The sequence below is a fragment of the Micropterus dolomieu genome, linkage group LG11, assembly GCF_021292245.1.
Source record: "Micropterus dolomieu isolate WLL.071019.BEF.003 ecotype Adirondacks linkage group LG11, ASM2129224v1, whole genome shotgun sequence".
Taxonomy (NCBI): Eukaryota; Metazoa; Chordata; class Actinopteri; order Centrarchiformes; family Centrarchidae; genus Micropterus; species Micropterus dolomieu.
In genome coordinates, this window is record NC_060160.1 from 17979358 (window position 1) to 17998333 (window position 18976).

The following is an 18976-nucleotide window of genomic DNA, read 5'->3' on the forward strand; positions in this document are numbered from 1 at the left end:
GAAATATTACCCTTGTAAGATTTACCACAAAGAGAAAATAAAGGATCAGTCAAACAGTGTCAGGATACCTCCCTTCTGGTCCTGATTAGAACAATAGAGATGTTCTGAACTTTAAAGTTACAGTAGCAGCAGTTTGGTTGTAGAAGGCAAAGTTAGCATTTGGCAAGGCTGAAATGATAGCACTTGCAGTGGCAACCATGTGGAAATCACATGTTGTAAAGAGCTTAACGCTCACTTGAAATGATTAGCATTGAGAGGCAATTGTATTAACTGCTCAATAGACCAATTCTTACTTCTTCAGTGGATAGTGAGTCCGGATGAGAGGTGAATTATAAAAGCCTGTCTCTCCCAGCTGCCTCCCACAATCTTAAACACTTGACCTGTTTCATCAGATCTGTCGGGTTCTGTGATGACTTCTAAAGAGAGGCTCCTGCTGTCATCACAGGAGGTTTACCAGACTAGGTATTCAGTCACAAGTGTTTCACACTTGTCTATGATGCACAGTGCAGTTATGAGCAAAGTTGAAGCAGATTTTAAACTAAGTCAAGGCTTTAGCCTCTTCACAAATGTTGCATCCACATGCATGTATATACATATATCTACTAGATACAGAAATGTCCACACTGCAACAGCCAATCAGAGGTAAATTGCTGCAACCATAACTTCTAATGCCATTTTATCTTTATCTCAATCTTATTTCCCAACTTCCTGTCTCTCAGTTACAGGGTTTGAAAGGGCTTTTCATATTCTACTGAATTCTAATCTCCGGAGTAGCTCCCAACCTCTAAATCTCATAATGGTGCATAATGCGCTCAGCCTGTAGAGAGTAGTGAAGTCCATGAAAGCTTATTGTGATTATGCTTTCATTATTGATATTATTTTCAAAAATGCCAAGTTACCTCTGGTAGCTCTGTTGACTGAAGGCAAGATTTCTCTGCATGTTTAAGTTATGTCAGATATTGGTTTCAAATTGCCCTTTGCTGAATGAAAGGACTATAAAGATGTGATGGGTTGTGTTACTCTGGGTCAGAGAGAGGGGAAGGGGAATCTCTGGTGGATTGTAATGGACTGGAAACAAGCTCTAACTTGGAAATGAGTAGGGGTTGGGGGGGGGGGGGGGGGGGGGGGGGGGGGGGGGGGGGGGGGGGTGAGAATGGCAATTTTCCATATAGATATATATACACATGCAAACCCAAGCTTATAACAGGTAACTGTTTCCCACAAGAGAAATGATGAACAACACTTACCTCAATAAAGACCCCGGAGTTACTTTAATGTAAGTACAGAATTACTGGGTGATTGCCTCAAATCTAACCAAGAACTTTGAAAATCCCAGAAATAACTTACTTTTATAGTGAATAGTATTTGTACAAGGATGGATACTTGGATTAACCACAACCGTCAGGCATTTCTTTAGGGATGTTATTCAGGCAGTAAAGTCCTTAAAATATCCTTATGTAGCTTAAGTTTGGCAGGACTGGAGTGAGAAGAGATAGAAAGACTCCAGACTCACTTAAATATGATGCTGAAGACATTTTAGCTAAGCCCAAGGAAAAGGCTATTTCCATATTAATATAGTGTTTTATTACTGATTTCATAGTGGATCTGCTTGTTTGTTTGGAAGGTTCAAAGCTGCCAACAACAGTCTAATAGTCTCCTCTTTTCAGATGACTGGGTCTGGACACAATCTCCAAAAACTTGGCCAGTCTGTCTTAGTCATAATTAAGGCTGAAGTGGCAATGCCAGGAATGTTTGCCATTTCTCCTCTTTTATTTCCGAGGGATTCTCATTTTATTATAACTCTCGCAAAGTAATAATTGCTGTGCATATTTGTGAAATGGATGGAATGTGAGGCAATTAGTTTTAATGATGTGCAAGACAAATCTGCATGACATCAATTACTGCGACAATGTGTTCAACAGCCCAGAGGCATGGCCCAGAGACAACACAGTCAGGCAGTGACAGTATATGCCATGGCCACGCAACAGGCTTCACGTGGGGCACATGTCAGCAGGCCCAGTGTCATTGACCTGTCCATTCTATTGTCAGCACAGGCGACATGTTTGGTGTCACTTCTGTCCCTCACAGCTGAAAAGGGGTCACACGTCACACGATAGAACACATATCCCATCGTAAGCCAGCTGTGAAGCTCCAGTTATTGGGTTATTTTTCTGCCTCGCGCTGTTTTTCGTTTCAATTCCAACAGTTTATTTGAAGAATGTACTTTCACACATTACCGAGTTCTTCCCCCCCGCAGCATAATGTCACTGGAATCTGTGGTCTATTTGATCCACTGCTTCATCCCCAAACTTGAGGTTAAACAGACTCCGGACAAGGCGGTGGCACCCAGCCAGCCTGTACTTTAGTTAGATGATGTATTTAACTCCTTGCCAAACAGAGCTCCAGCAATTCCTATTTTATCCCGTGATGGAAAACTCGGATCACATACCAAGTTCTACAAATCCACAACCACATTTCTTTAAATGTGTATGCTTCATCTAAAAGGGGCAACATTTTTCTCAGAGTAGTTAAAACGAAATGCTTGAGTGAATTAGTTGGTCTAAATAAAATTTGCCTCACCATAAAGCGCAAGAGAGTGGTGATTGTCTGATATTTAATCCTCAGTTTGTTAGTTTTTCTCCTCATACCACTGGCAGACGATGCGTAATGAAGTGGTCTTTCAATTAGCGTGTATTATCTGAGAAAACTAAAATACAGAGCTTGATTTTGGCTTTCTTTCTGGGAATATGTCTGTGGAAATACAGTTGCTACACAGCCTGTCATGTTTCCTTCTGTCACTTCAGTTTTGAGCTCATGTCATCAGGAACAGCATTTTCGGGGTCCAGTGTGCTCTCACCCAAGACTAGAAGAAACATAAAGTGGCCCCAGAGTCTGAGCAGTATCGCAATAACAGGAAGCGTGCAGCAGGTAGAGCGCTGTTTGCACCCAGTGGGGCCATTTTTGACTGCCAGCACTCCTCACTGCCAAGAGCTGTGGCAGCGTTCCTGCCTGCGATCTGTCAGTGTCCACAGCATCTGTGTCAATAGCATTCCATAGCCCTGTTGACAGAGGGCCGCTGTTTGCTTTAGCCACCACAGACCAGTGGCCTGATTTACTGTTTGAGGACAATGTCATAAATCCTTAAGTGCCGTCTACTACATACATGTGTGTCACAAGATCGAGAGCTCGTTTACTTTAAATTGCGTGCCACAGGTCTTTCAGTACTTCAAATATCTGGAGTGTGATGGGAGGGTGTGGGGGTAGGCTGGTAGGGTGACACAGATTATTTTTCCATGACCATGAAATGACCTCAGCACTGTGTATTTGCAGACTATTGACTAATATTATTCACACATTCATTATTTTGGTACAGTAAGCCCCTTCAGATTTCGTTTGTTTTTCAAATAAAAGATACAGCTCTACAGGCCATTTCTTTGATGAAGTGTCAGATATTTGCAGTTGGCTTTCAGTAAGCAGTTTTTCCCATTCGCTCATTTTTTTATGACCTCTTACTTTTATTACCTTTTTAAGCTGCCTGTGTTACAGTGAAAGCATATACTGGAGTCTAGATCAGTGATCAGAGAGATTTTTAGGAAATCGCTCTATATAGAAATGCAGACAGCACTAAACTGAGCCATGAACCTGGCGTATAGGCTTTACCTCAGCGAGAAATTGGATAAGGATTTAATGTAAGTGATCATATATATTTAGACTAAACAGGGCAGTAAAAGACTCAAGAGAAATTGAACATGACAGCCACCCTAGGCTCTCTGCTGAATGAAAAGGACAGAAAGGTTTAAGAACTGAAACTAATGGCCCCTTGATTGAATCAATTTAAAGTGAGCCCCGGTGTTGGGATCAGGGAAAGCTTTTTCTGCTACTGCTCCTTCATACAAGGGGGGCACATGCTCTACCATGACCTTCTGAAAACTTAATCTCCATCTGTGCTCTCTCTTCAGCTGACTGCCAGCCCCCCTGCCAGAACCGTGGCTCCTGCAGCCGGCCACATACCTGTGTGTGTCGCTCAGGCTTCCAGGGGCCCCGCTGTGAGGAGGTGGCTCCAGAGCAGGTGTACATCCATGACAGAGGCACTCTGAGGCGCATTCAACCTGGGACCAACCCTTTCCAGAAAGACCAACCACGGAGAAGGCCCTCAGAAAGGCAGGCCATCGATACCACCAAGGTCCAGACCCCACGACCTGCAACCACCAAACAGCCTGTCCACACTGTGTAAGTGATGCAGCTGTGCTTCTGTGCCTTTTCTTATTATAGCCAGACAGAGACACACTTAGCCAAATAAGTATCGGTCAAAAAATAACTTTCTTCCATCAGCTCTAAATTATGTCCGAGTCCCACCAGAACATGGTGACAAACTGTAGAACTATTTGTAGGACTAGTTAGTGAACTGTAGCTGGGGAGCTAATGGCTATCACACTAGCAAACCAGGAGTATGCTTGTGCTGGTCAGTCACAATAGCTTCTTTCTATTTTCTCAACACTGTGCCGTTTAGTCCCCTCTGGTGTTTGATGATTCATAATTGTACGTTATTTCGTTTATTAAAGGCATATTAAAGAGGGTAAGAGCAAGCTAGCTAGCTTGTCAGTAAGTAAGCTTGTTAGCTCGGTCGCTATGGGATGTATTTGTACCATCAGTTTTTGTTCCATAGCTGTCTACAAACAAGTCCTGTTTTGTGAAGCAATTATATTCCGACAAAGGGGGGGTTAAATAAAAATGGATGGAGCAACAGAAAAACCAGATGTTAGACGCTGACTCTGATCCACTTTGCTCCAACGTCAATACTGTGAAGATGATTGGCTTTGGTCAGCGACACAAAGTTGCATGTTAAAGTCGAACTTTCAAAATTCACTTTGATGATGAGAGTGAATCCACAGGTGGCAGCCAGTCCATTGAAATGAATTCATTTTTCTATTTTAAATGCTAGCGTTTATACTTTATATCTGTATCATTTTATAACATAATTTTGAACATTTATAATATAATTTCAGACTTAGCATGAGCAATTCTTTAATCGACAAATTCATGAAAATCATGTGATGCTAGAACATCTAACAATGTCACAGCCAGATATTTTGGTCTTATGCCATGGCATAGTAATATACTACAGTTTTTTTATTTTATTTGGTGAATGTATGACGTATGATATTTGTTTTAGCTACCAATACTGTCATGAAGAAAGGTTCACAGAAAACAAATCGATACACTACGCTAATATAATTGTTTAAATGCTCTTGAACAAACAGTAGTTCAGTACACTTGTTTCCAATGCTGGTAGTGTTTACCATTGCAATAAATCAAACCAGATGAATTGGTTCATATGTTAAATCTTTAATAGACTGTAAGTAAAACAAATACTAAGTAAATCAAGTAAGCATTTGCTGCCATTTGCTGCCATGCTTGAAAAGTATTAAAGTAAATCTACAAAATGTAGGAAAATATAACATAATTACCAGACAGAAGTATTAACCCATGCTATTTTCAATGAGAATAGAGCAGAAAGATTATATTTTCTTTAGGCTTTGACTATTTGTTTGTTCTTTGATTTATTGGAATAACTGTGACTATAATGTATCCAACTAATAATTGCTCAGGCAAAGGCCTCTTTCGGTGCATTCAGCAAATTCTCCAAAGACTGCTAATCAGACAGGCCTAATAGTTTCTTGGCTTGATCATCTGACTGTTTTAGTTCCAATCTTGTTGGAAATTAGTTTTTTCTTGACTCTTGATTAATCACTTTACCATGGCTTGAGCCATATTCTTGATCAATAATGCTGAAAGGGAGTAATTGTTTCTGGGAATATTTTGATGGATCGTTATTGCTTACAGGTTTAGACTTATCTTGTCAAATTGTGCTCCATTTTGGACTCAGGCCCAGTGCTTTTCTAATCTGCTCAGAGTTGGTTTAAGTGCCATAATTTGTTTGGTCACTGAGGTCATCATTCATGTTTTGGCCAGTTTGTCATCTGGGCAATTTCTCTCCACCAAACCACTTAAACATTCTCAATTACATCTGACATTTATGAAGCTCCTCCTGCTTATTGTGAAGGTCTTTTGTCATTTTGTGCTTTTGCTGTTGTTATGAAATTACAATGGCTGAGCCATCCACATGTTTGTGGTAGCTCAACTCTACTAAATGTTTTGGCAGATGGTTCATAAAAGAGTTTTAATATATCCTCCTTCCCAAAACAATTATCTTGGAGTCATAGTAAATCGTCTAATCAATACAAGACCTTTGAAGACTGCACAGTTGCTATGCATATGCTCTCTTTGTTCCTGACTCACAGGACATTTTTGCGTCCTGAGTCACAGATCTGGTACAAATAGAACGAGAAAACACTGCAGGTTCAACATCGTAAGAAGCAGACTGTGTTTCTGAGTCACAAATGCCCTTACTATGACTATGTCCATTCTTCATATTTCTATTAAAGCTGACTTACTGTTAAGAGGTGCTGTTAAGTTCAAGTTCAAGATGAGCCATTTCCCTCTGCTGGTGACACACTTCCCAAGCATGCAGCACAGACAAATAAATTATTAGTATTTGTAACCAACAGATTTTTCAGAAACTTGCCTGGCAGAATAAAAGCTTCCGCCAAAATTGTATGTCTTCATTTCAACATTAGTCAAAGAATTATTGAATGTTTGACTCTCTTTCATTGGTACTTCCAGGAAGCTATTTGTGTGCTTGTGTAATTCACATTTAAAGCTCAACCCTCATGAACTGCAAATGTTCTGCATTCTCTGGGCCCAGAATGATCTTTTAGGGGTGGAACAGTTTTCCCCCCGGAGAAGTGGTGGATGCAAGTCTTGGTTTCATATATCAGCCTGAGGTTCCACTGTTTGCAAAGCCAGGAAAGCACGAGCAATGTGAGGTCACATAGAGTGAGAGTCAGATAGAGAGGCAACACCAGTGCCAAGGCTCAATTAGGGAGTAAGAAGAAGAGCGGGGAGGACAGACGCTCGGGTTCAGATAGATCATGTTGGCCTTGCCCCCCACTTATGTACAGAGGGAGAAAAGGCCACCCCGTACATGCAGCCCGCAGCCAGTCTCTTTTCATTTTTCCCTACTAGAGAAGGTGTGAGGTACTATATATGTCTTTCTTGGAGCCGACTTGGCTTGTTATGTCAGCAGCACCCTGTCACTGACCCAGCCTGTCAAGTGGCGCCAAAAACAAGAAATAGTGTAGAGAAGAAATGAGACAGACAAGGAGGGGGAGAACAAAAACAATGATAATAAGACAAAGCATCTATTAGAGAGAGAGAGATAAAGCAATCTGCACAGCTGAACAAGGTAAAGTGACTGTTAGGTTTGAATTCCAGGATATAGTCTAAAATCAGTCAAAAGCCCAGACCTACTGCTGGGCCCTACTCCTTACTGTCCAGTAGGCTCTGGTTCACAGTTATAAAACCCCACTGTACCGAAACTCAAAGTTGTGCAGGTAGACACAGGCTTTTTTGGATTAGGCATTGAGTAACCAGAAGAGATTTTGTGGTCTGGTTACTCAGTTGGAGGGTAAATGTTTTTACTAAGCTATCCACTGAATCACCAGCAAAAGAACCGCTGCGTTACCATTGTAGCAGCTCTTCTCTATTTAGCATGACATTACAGAAATGATTCAGTTGATCAACATCATCATACAGGATCATATCATCATAGACCTGGTCTTGTAATAAAATAATTCTAAAATGCACGAGGCCATCAGAGTCAAACATTAAGTTGCTCTGATGGGATGTGTTTTCTCCTTCCCTGTTGGCCTCATCCATGGTGACAAATCTGTCCATCCAGAAAAAGTTTCTCAGATTGAATTTCTTTCTGTCAAAATCTAAAACTGACTGACATGTTGCCAGGCCTGTGTGGGCACAGCTGCCTTCTGAAATGTTATTTTTTAGAGAATAAATTGTTTCATAAATAGTGAATGAATCCACCACATTTATGAGTGACAGCCTAGAATAAAGGTCTTGTTGGGATGGACAAAACATATGAGAAACCTTCTGTTTAGTGGGATTTTGGGACATGGGGATGCAACCCCATACCTTACTCCCTCTTCTTGTATTCCTGTCTCAAGTCTTCCACCTCTCCTCTGACCATTTCAACTGTGTCCCAAATGTCCCGGCCGCCTGTTCTGTGGGATTAAAACTGTAAAATTTAAAATAGGTACATCCTATATGCAGCTGGCAAATAAATAACTGTTTCCTCCTCTGACATTACTTGTCTTTGCTGTGGAGCAAATGTGTTTCACTGTAAACCAGCGTTTCCTGTAAGCACTGTGCTCAGCAGTAGTGAAAGGCTTGTCCCTGTCAGCACGAGATCCTCTAGATCACAGCTAGTCTGTCAGCTCCCAGTATGAAGGTCAGGGCCAGTGGTGAACACTCCTGGCCAAGCTGGAACTGTGATAACGCACAGAGGACGTATTCAGCTCCTCCTATGAGTCCTTCATGTCAACTCTTTACCCCCACCATTCTCTGACATCAGTCCTCTGCAGGAAACAGAGCAGGGCAGAGCAGGATGTGTGTGCAGTATGCGGGTCATCCATCCAAAGGTCATCTCTTTCTGGTCTCTGTTACATAATCAGACTAAGGACAGCTGGCAGCAGCTACCTGGACGGCAATTTGTATAGTATACTACATACGCTTCAAGTCGTCATGGTTTGTGTACTAGAACTTTAACATACAGTAGATTTTACAACTAGAACATACACTGAATTCTTATACACTACCATGATGATGGCATAAGAAATGAAATTGTCCAGTCTTGGGATGGTATTCATCACTTTTTCACCAAATCTCTGATGTAATGGAACTCCATTGTGCACACAAGCCAATCTAACCTGCCCCTCAGCGTGATGCCACAATTGGAAACGGTTGTTGTTCTTCCCTTTCTTACAACAGCGCTGCGTCAAAAAAACACTGTGTGCATGAGCAGAGGTGCCAAATCAGATGGCTCTGACCAAAAAACATTTAGCCTGGCTCAACCTTTGCAAATTAAACAGGATGTTATCCAGCAATGCGTTGGCTAATCAAAAATGTAGAAGGGCACAGATGACTTTGTAACTGGAACAATGTATTTCTACTGTTGGTGCCTGGTGATCATAAAATTGGTTGTAAAATCCTGTTTCTTAATATTTTAAACCACTGTGCAGTGCACTTGAAACAACAACCGCACCTTGTGTCTTTTTAAAGCAGTGCTGTTTTCGGACTGAACGGCCAGTAACTCGGCATCTGAATCAGGTTGTCGCCCAAAGGGGAGGGTCAACAATGCTACAGTGTGGTGGATCTTGAAAAAGGCTACAGTCATGTCAATGAACCCCAAACTGCCTGTTTCATTAGAGGTTGTTGTGGAGCTCTGGAACTGAATGACTGAAAAAATTCTGATGAGCTTTATAGACATAGAGCAAAATTTGGAGCAAAAAATAAGATGAATAACCTCCCTCTTAGTCAGGTCATTATTTATTTAATGTGATCGCACATACACGTCAAGGACAACAAATCGTGTTCTGGTAACGCAGTAATGCACTTACTTGGATTACAACTTAATATTATTACTGTTTTGGAAATAGTAATCCCTTACACTAATAGTCACTGGGAAAAGCAATAATATTATAGTTACTGACGTGTTACTGCCCAACACTGGTTTTTATACTAATATGATTTGATACAAAACAATAAACAGTATAATCTCATACTTAAACTGCATGGTATGATATAAGAAGATACAATACAATGCTTTGATACAATTAATCAATTCAGTCAATCAAAATAAATTTTTATGCATCACTGATTTGGCCCATACATAAAATAATTGCTCTGTATAATTTTGCACAGTGCAACTTGCTTCAGGGATGATTACAAATTTGGTCACACACAGTAACATATTGAGATGCTGAACAAAAACAAAAACACCCAGAAATGTGGAGCAGAAGGACCATTAAGACATTGATGCATGCTGCTTTCTCTTCATTAACTGTTATGCTTATATCAGCCCTACCGTTTGCCTGGTGACTAATAGGGCTGGAGGTTATGTGGCTTGTTGACTCAAGGCTTTGCACACAATCACACAGCCGTTTCTCAGAGGAAACTGTGGTCATAGTGGGAGTTCTCCATGTTAATCACGGATCACTGGTTGCTTTCACTCCCACTCCAGACAAACCACACCACCAGCACTGACAGGAGCCCCTGTCAAAATCCCCTGGGTGACCTCAGCACCTGTATAGAAATATTGTTTTACTATCATCACCAATGTTCTTGCTAGTAATGATCAGTGAAGAATCTGAGCTATTAAGTGCAACGGAAACACAGAGCTTGAATAAAATATGATCATAAACGTTGAGAGGTGGGAGTGGAAATTCGCTCAACAAGTTTCTCATTACTCATTTGAGAGGATGATAAATTAAAAGAGAATCCCAAATCCCTCAGTAGCTTTCCATCTCTTCATGCCTTCAGCTTTGATCAAATATATGTGTTCTTAAGACTAAAATATATATCTAAACATTCAGCCTGGGAAAGTTTTCCTACTGTACCACCTGGCAGTCTGCTTTGCTACTCAAAGAGGACATGTTCAGAGTCATCCTCTTGTCTCCCTTTTTCACCCGCTGCCAAAACAGAGGAAGGCTGCAGACGGGGAGTCGAGTTGAAGCAGAGTAGAGGGGTAATGTGCACGGTAATTTCCACAGGTTGAATGTTCTGCTCTCTCCTGAATAGAGCTCTATCTCACTTCTGAACCAGGCATATCACTCTGTGTCTAGAGCTGTGATTTGTATCCCAGCGTGGGTAGACTGGGAATGAACTTGAACAGGGTTTTCTGCTTGTAGATTGCAAGCATGTTTGTCTTGCCTGCTGGTTCTACAAACTTTACTTTTGCCCTGACCTCGTCCCTGGGGAGCATGGGATAGGGCTTTCCGGAACATGGATGGACATCCTCTGCCATGGCTTTGTGGTGTGTGTGTGTGTGTGTGTGTGTGGGGGGGGGGGTTACCTTGTGTACCTCTGCTACTGCGGTCAACACCAACAAAGTGCAGACTCAGCGATGGAGGCTACCGTGTCCTCAGGTGAACTCTCTACATGCTGCAAAAGACAAGGAAATGTTGTTTTGCATACCATATGATGATAGAAATTGAACAAAGATTGATTCAGCATATGTTAGACTTTGTCATGTGTGTGTCTAAATGTACTGTAGATTTTTGAATTTGAGGAAGCTTAACACGCAACGATGCTGACCGAGCCAGGCCAGGAAGAGTTGGTGTGTTTCTTTCTACAAACACAGAGCCAAACGAGTCCCATGAGTGTTTGGCTTCCTGCTAGGGCAAGAGGGAACAAAGGACCATAGAGAACTCAGCACTCAGCGTGGGACAGATATGTCTTTCTCTCTCTCTCCATCCCAACTCTCCAAAGCCCCATCCGAAACACACTCTGAGCCGCAGTGCCAGCGGGCTCAACGTCTGTAGCCAAATCTTTCTCATCATGCAGGCCTGTGCAGATGCAGCTGTCAGAGGGACAAATACTGTACGGCAGTTCTAGGAAGAGGGGCGCCTATCCACTCCACTCGAGCCTCCAGCTCCGGAGCTGAGGCACATGGAGACATCATCAATCAGGCTCATCTCCCAGATATGGGGCATGGCGTTGAAAGCATGAATTAGCAGTATGGCTGTGCATGGAACCACTTAATCCAGTCAGATGTTAGGATGTGTGTTTCCTGTGGGACTGAGCGGTGGAGAAGACCTCCACACATACAAATCCAACATGCTCATGTCCCACACACATAGATTTCTTCTTTCATAGCCACACATCAAAACTCAACTTTGTGCTGGCCTTCCTCATGTCTGCATTTTTCCCTTGTTTTCTCTGTGAACCTCTGGTAAAGTTTTTACTGCTTTTTAAACCAATGTTACAGGCTGGTTAAAAAATTCCCTCAATCACGTCTCTTATTGGAAAACCTATTTGGCTTATTGTCAGAGCAGCCTGACATATGACACTGACCAGCGTAGGCACAGCCTCAGTCAGCACTTTGTAAGCTTCCTGCTGACCTGTCTTGTGGCATTTTACTAAGTGAATGATCAGAGCAACTACAATAAACTGCAGAGTATTGAATAGCCTCTCAGCTCACCATGTCTCCAGGCATTTTGATTCTGGCCCCTGAACCACAGCAACCACAGTGCTTTGCTTCTATCCAGAATCAGGCCTTTCTGAATGTCTTAGAGCTTGAAACCCTCAAGTTAAGAATGCTGAGGTGAAAACAGACAGATTGGCACTGCTACTGACCCCCTGGAGATAAAAAGGGAACTGTTTATTTCACAGCTTTTGGCCTGTGATTGAGTAGACGGCAGTAGTCAGATGTTGTGATCACTTAGTGTCTGAAAACCTCAATGAGATTGAATTTACAGAAAATCTATTTTCATGCAGGCAGTGGGTTAAGTTATACCTATAAAATTAAGTGGAACTTCATTTCTTCATTTCAGTCTGTGTAGCACTTTGACAGATCCAAATAATAGTCTTTGCTGAATACATTTCTCAAGAACTTTTGCTGCTTTCTATTCTGCGCTAGGCCCAGTTGTTGCTCTAATATAAGCCTCATCCCCTGGGGCAGGAAAAAAAGCTTTCTGAATCAATCCAACCCCACTGTAATTCATTTCACCCAGGCTCTGGCTGCTACTAGCGGGATTCCTGGAAGGCCGTCCAGACAGAGAGAACATGATTTAATCCAGCCTCTGTGGCTGGTGCGATAAGCCCTCAGACACACCCAGATTTTCACAAGGGGAAATATTCTGCCAGGACCCACAATTATCCAAATCATAATGACTAGAGATGTTATCAAAGAATGACTGGGTCTTAATTGCTCACTGATGTTTGGCCTTATGCGGCCACGTATATGAGAAGAACTTGTCCTTGTTTCAGGAGAAAAGAGTTTATCGTTAAAGAGCTACACATGTTTCTGTGACTAGGTGTTTTCCTGTTATTCCTCATTTATAGTATGGGACACATTGGACAACTGGCACTGCTGGCAATGTTAAATTACATTTCTATGGAGCATTCAGTCAAAATGTCATCTTTTTTTTGTAGTCTGACTACTCATTGAGCACCAATAGATGACACTATTCATGCGTTATTCATGTATCCAAAAATAAAATCTGTTGTCTGTTTGCCCAGATGTATTTTTTGATTTCACACATCCATTGCTGCTTTGTGGTTCTGATTGGTGGCCAGCCTTATTAACATTTTTAAAATAATTTTTTATCTTTTTATCACCTCTCTGATGTGTAACCATAGTTTGGTTTGAGCACATTTGGGTGTCCCAGCATATTCTAGTATAATGCCATTGATTTTTTTTGCCTTATGTCTAATCAGTGTCAGGAGGCAACAATACAAAATGGGAACTCTTTAAAGACTTGCGTCCGCATTTTGGGAAAAACGAGAGATGAGAAGATTGATGCCAGTCTTGTGGCTGTATGGTAAATATGCAGAAAGACTGAAAAAAAAAGGCTAAATAACTATATTTTCTAAAATCTCAAACTATTCCTTTAAAACAACATTAACAGTACAAGTTTTCAGTGAGTTTTAACATTATAATGCAAAGTTGACGTGCAAGCTTCATGATTATCTTGCAAAACAAGCTGTGAGAATAGCCAGTGGAGGTTAAAATATTTACTACCAGAGATTAAACATTCACAAACAGCTGTAATTTAGGGTAAGACTTTAATATGACACAGGCTGGTGTCGAGTTATTTTTGAATTTCCAATGAACACAAACCTTACCACCATGCCATTGCATGAACTTGTTGCTATAAGGAACACACAACAACAGTATAATGAAAATACCCTTGGATTTGGATATTATATTTATTGGTGCATGCTAAGGTTCAAACCACAGGATTTTATTGAAAGAAACACAGGGACCTCTGCAGCGAATGATGAATGGATGAGGGTGTTCTGCCTAAAGCCTGAGGAATGAGATGTGTGACCACAGTGGGGTTTGATCACTGGTGGTACAGATGGTTTGGTGGGTGGGTAAGAAAGGATTAATTCTTTCTCAGCCTGCAGAGACTTCTTTCACCTACTATAATACACCAAGGCTGTTAAGACAGACCAAATTCTAAATTAAATTTTTCCCCTCTTTGCCTGTTGGCCCTTGCGAGCTACATCAAACATGGGAAAACAACCCCATTCTCTCAAAATACAAACAAAATAGACTAATAGACAAATATGAGATATTAAGGCTGATGTTTTTGCTAAATCAAATTCTGAAGCAAACAAGTCATACTTGGATCAGGAATCCAAGAAAACCTATGATAATATCTTAATTGCTAATCTGGATTGTTTTCTCTTCTCTTCATTCTAGTTAATGTCTTGGATGTCACCGAGATTCCTAACACTGTTGGGCTTTGAATAGTAAAACATGAACAAGAGTCAAGTGTGTACGTCTTTGCTAATGTTCTTGAATGACACCTCCTGGGACCAGTTTCAACAGTCTGCACTCTCCTTCCTTGTCTGCAAACTTTAGTCTCTGAAATATGGAGCACCATCTGTTGTTGAGCTTTTTTGCTGAAAAACATCTCTCTCCTGACATTCTCAAATTTAAAATCAAGAGCATAAAGATACATTATCTCTATCCATTTCGAGGTGTTTCCTAGTTTAATGGTGCCTCCTCTGAAAATATTGTGCTGGTGGAAAGCCATTGTGCTGTATGGATGCATACCATATATCTTAACTGTTGCTTTGTCACTTGGTACGGAACACATTGCTTTGGAATAGGACCAATATGCTTTGTTGCATCCAAAAATAGTTTGTACCCCTCTGTGACGGAAAGGCAAGAGCAGTCACCCCACCCAGATTTGAACCCAGGTCTACGGGGTACCAAACATGCAACTTGACTGCAACACCAAAGAGCCAGGCTTGTTGGTATAGCAGTCACAGCTCATACTCAACCGTAGTGACGGTGGTCCGTCACACCCTCACACAGTGCTGCTTATAGCTCACAGTCGTCTCTCTTTGACTGTGTCCTAAATACACTCATAAATCTTCTCTTCCTTTGTTGCTGACAGTGTTTGCAGTGGTTCAGCAGTACAAAGTTTTCATTGTTTCAGCTGCTGTTTGCACAATTTTTTATATATTTCTGCTGTTCCCTCCAGTTAGACTGATGATCTGCATATCCAAGTGCAAACTTTGAAATGAACAATAGTCTTTGACGCTTTATCTGAATGAGATGAATGCGTGTAAACTTTGATTTACACTTGGTCTTTGATGACCGTCATTTACTTTCCCATTTACCAAGTAGCCTTCAAATTGCCCTAATTATGTGCAGTTCTTATGTAATAAGGGTTTTTGGCTGACGCTCCTTGTTGGAAAGAGGTAAATGGAACCATTAAACATTTTGTTTAAATAAAAAGAAAAATGACTCGATTTTCCTCAGCAGAATAGAACAACTCCTGTGTTGATTGCTTGTAAATCTAATGATGGTTCCAGAGGTTTACTACTCGTCACTCTGGAGGTCATGTCCAGTCCAACACATTGAGAACTGAGATGAGACACAGGGACAAGGCTGGGCGCTATCGGGTTGTGCGGTGTGACCCAGACTAGAATGCTCATGTCAGACACTTCTGCCTGCTGTCTGAATGTCTTGTTTAGACCATATATTCAAAGCCAAATGGCTCCATCCAACTACCAGACAAGCTCTTCATATCAGTCTATTTTCAGCATTAGCTGCCATAAGCCAAGAATCCAAGCCATTAGATGTGGACTCCGTCTTTGGTATTCTCAAACAAATCAAAATGAAAAATGAGCTTTGCCAAGGTACACTTGTACTGAGCTTCAAGTGCTGAGAGGGTCAGTGAAAAACCATTTAATATCACAATCCTTTACCTCTTTCCAAACTACTTGCCATCCTAAGCCCAGAAAAGTCTAGGTTGTCCGTCTGAAATACATTAGTTCTAACTGACAAAAATGCTTTATTTCCTATGGAGAGTGACTGAACTCCTAGTGAATGAATCAGCTGTGGCCCATACGTTACTGTGTAGTGCTTCACATAAACACTGTTCCAGCCTTGTCATGAGTTGATGGGCTATGGTGATGGTTTACGATGTAAACAATTCCTGGGGATCTGGGCCAATGTGTGTATGAATGTGTGAGTAATTGAGTGTTCGAGGTGAAGAGGAAATTCCAGAATTTCCCTGTCCATCTAAGCGGCTCCTGTTTCCCAGTGGACAACTTTCCGAAACAACACAGTCACCACTGGGTTGATGGGAAGTGGTGTTTTCCAAGCTCCCACTACAGGGGTTTCCTGGCACTTAAACAAAGCCACTTAACTTAATTTCTCCATGCAATCCTCCCCTCCCCCACAATGCACTCTCATCAAAACTTCAAAGTACACCTTGCATTGTGCTTGGTGGCGTAATTCATCGGGTTCTATTAACAACATGGTTTATGTACAGCATCAGCAGAAGCTAAGAGATCAGAGGCTTTATAGCCCTTTTGACTGTCCTCCAGTTCTTAGTTCTGCCTTGTGTTTTAGTGTTCGACTGTCTGCTTTTTGTTCTCCAGAAATGCCTCCTCTCCAACTCATCTGGGTCAAGAGGTGCGGCTGGAACTGCCATTCATGTTGCCTGTCATGCCTTTAAGAGAGCTAATATACACATGTTGTAATGCCGCAAAGAGTTCAAAGATATATGGTAACTGAGTGCCAAATAATGCTTTTGCAATGCATTGGAAGCTTCACAGTTGTTTCGTGCACAGTGTGGATTCTTGGCCATCATTGTGATTTGTAATTTCCTCGAATGTGATGAGGTTAAGTTCTAATTGCTTTCTGTGCATGTGCGATGAATGATGATGGGTGAAAGTGGATAACGCCAATGACTTTATGTCTTTGTTTGAGGCCTCCTTTGTTATCAGACGCTTTGATCAAGTGTTTGGACTGAGATTTATCAGTATATAAGAGCTGATTATTTCTCTTTGAATGGTTTAGGGTTAGGGTTAATTATTGAGCAAATGTTCTGAACATGAAGACATGTCACGTACTAAACCCAGTCAAGCCTCAAACTGTTTGCAAGTAAATCTCCCTAATGTAATCAAAGTGTCTAAATAATAAACTTCATAATTTCAACATCATGCATGTCCATAATGCTTTTTATTTGGCGATTGTTATGTATGGATTTAGAGCCAGCTGGCAATTACCTTAGTTTATAATAAAGAATCGAGGCAGAGGGAAAAGGCCAGCCTGGAATTCACCAAAGTTAAAAAATATGCCTACCAACACATCTACAGCTCACTAATTAATATGTATCTTGTTTTCTGTCTTTAGCAGGAATTTCATGCCATACCTATTTCTTGGCAAACAAAAAGCCTGGAGCAGTGACTCCTCAGAGTTTTATTGTCGTAGTGAGGTTTCTAGACAGTTAGTGCTGCAGCCCAAAACACAGCACTAAAGTACTGGGTGTATTAAACTGCTATTTGTCAAGAAATAGTTACAGCAGGTGAGTGTCCCTAAAACCACAACTTTGTCTGTCTGCTGTTTGGTGCTGGTCAAAGCTTTTTCACCGACAATGCTGACGAGAACTGTGAAAGTGAACCAAAACAGTAAAGTTGCAGGCTATAAATTCCAAAATAATAAGCTTATGGGAGCTAAAAAAAAATTTCATAGTGTAACACAGATGAAATGATCTAGGTTTAAAAATAGGAAAAGCCTATAAAAATCTGAATGAGTGATTTTATTTTTGAAATGCAACTTGAGAGATTATCTAAGGATTTTAAAGGGTTAAAATTCAGTTACCAAGGCAAAATAGACCGACAGGTTAGTTTGGCCAATCAGCTGACAGCAGGTAGGCCCGCCCACCTGCTCCCGCGTCTCTGGGAGCGAGCGAAAGTTTTTTCTCCCCGCTGCTGTGTGTGTGGAGAGACAGAAGTGCTACGCTGCTGTAGAGGATGAAAACTGTGAAAAACGGAGAAACCTGGAGAAAATACAACTAAAAACGTACTACACTGAGGCTGACTTCAACACTACAAACGTGGTAGCTAACTACTGTAAGAATTTAGTTGTAAGGTCAGTGTTTAGATATAGCGCTTGAGACGACTACTAGCAGCGTCGGTAGCTTTGATGTCCGTAGGATTTCCCGCGACGCGCAGTCTTTGCTGATTCAAGAGCGAGAAGACCTTGTGGCTTTACTGGGCGCCGCCATTTTGGGTGTGTGTCCAGCCGCTCTGGTGAAATCGGTCAGGTTTTTTTTTGTGTGTGCGTGTTTCTTTTTCCATTGTCTGGATTGGATCTGCGGATGAAAATTGATGGCGAGCCGTCCCTCTTGAATGATTGTGGGAGCCATTCCCTCTTCAGGATCACTGGACCTGTCCCGCTACTACTGCACTTTGCGGTGTGGTAGGCCCCACTACAACACAAAACCCCTTCACTCACCTTCACACTCCTTCCCCCACACACATACATACACCAACCCTATGGAACTCTGAACTCTGACTTACCTTCGACACATCCATTTTTTTGTTTGGACTTTGGACTCACTTAAACAAACTCACCTGTTCACACCTTGGGACTGAGAATTTGGAGCTGAGTAGTAGGAATCATACCTGCAGTTAAGGGTTACTGTTGTACTGTGTGAATTCTACTGGATTGTATTATTGAACTGGATCTGAACAAACTTGAATGTGGTGTTATTAACAGAAATTCAGGTTAAAGGGTGCACCCGGGAATTTGATTATAGAACTACTTCAAAGAGTGAAATACTCACTTTAAATTTGGAAAGCAAGCATTTCATGCTGATGTCATAGCCTGATTGTGATATCAATAATCGCCTTATTCATTACTTGTTTTATTATTGTACTTTTTCATTTTTGGTACCAACCAATATTTTTATTTTTATACATATCTTCAAATATAAGAAGCCGGCATTATCTTACATCTAATCCTTGGTCTCTGAGTCTCATTTTAAACACCTCACTTTTGCTCCAGCAGCCGAACCAACCGACTTAA

At 41.3% G+C, this 18976-nt stretch overlaps 1 protein-coding gene across 1 annotated transcript in view; it reads left to right on the plus strand.

Moving 5' to 3' along the window:
* The window catches only part of LOC123978986 (latent-transforming growth factor beta-binding protein 2-like), an 84518-nt gene that overhangs the window by 9569 nt on the left and 55973 nt on the right, over positions 1-18976 (plus strand). Inside the window, exon 3 of the mRNA XM_046062661.1 lies at positions 3960-4230. Coding sequence (XP_045918617.1) covers positions 3960-4230 — 271 coding nt within the window. The remainder of the gene's footprint in view (positions 1-3959; positions 4231-18976) is intronic.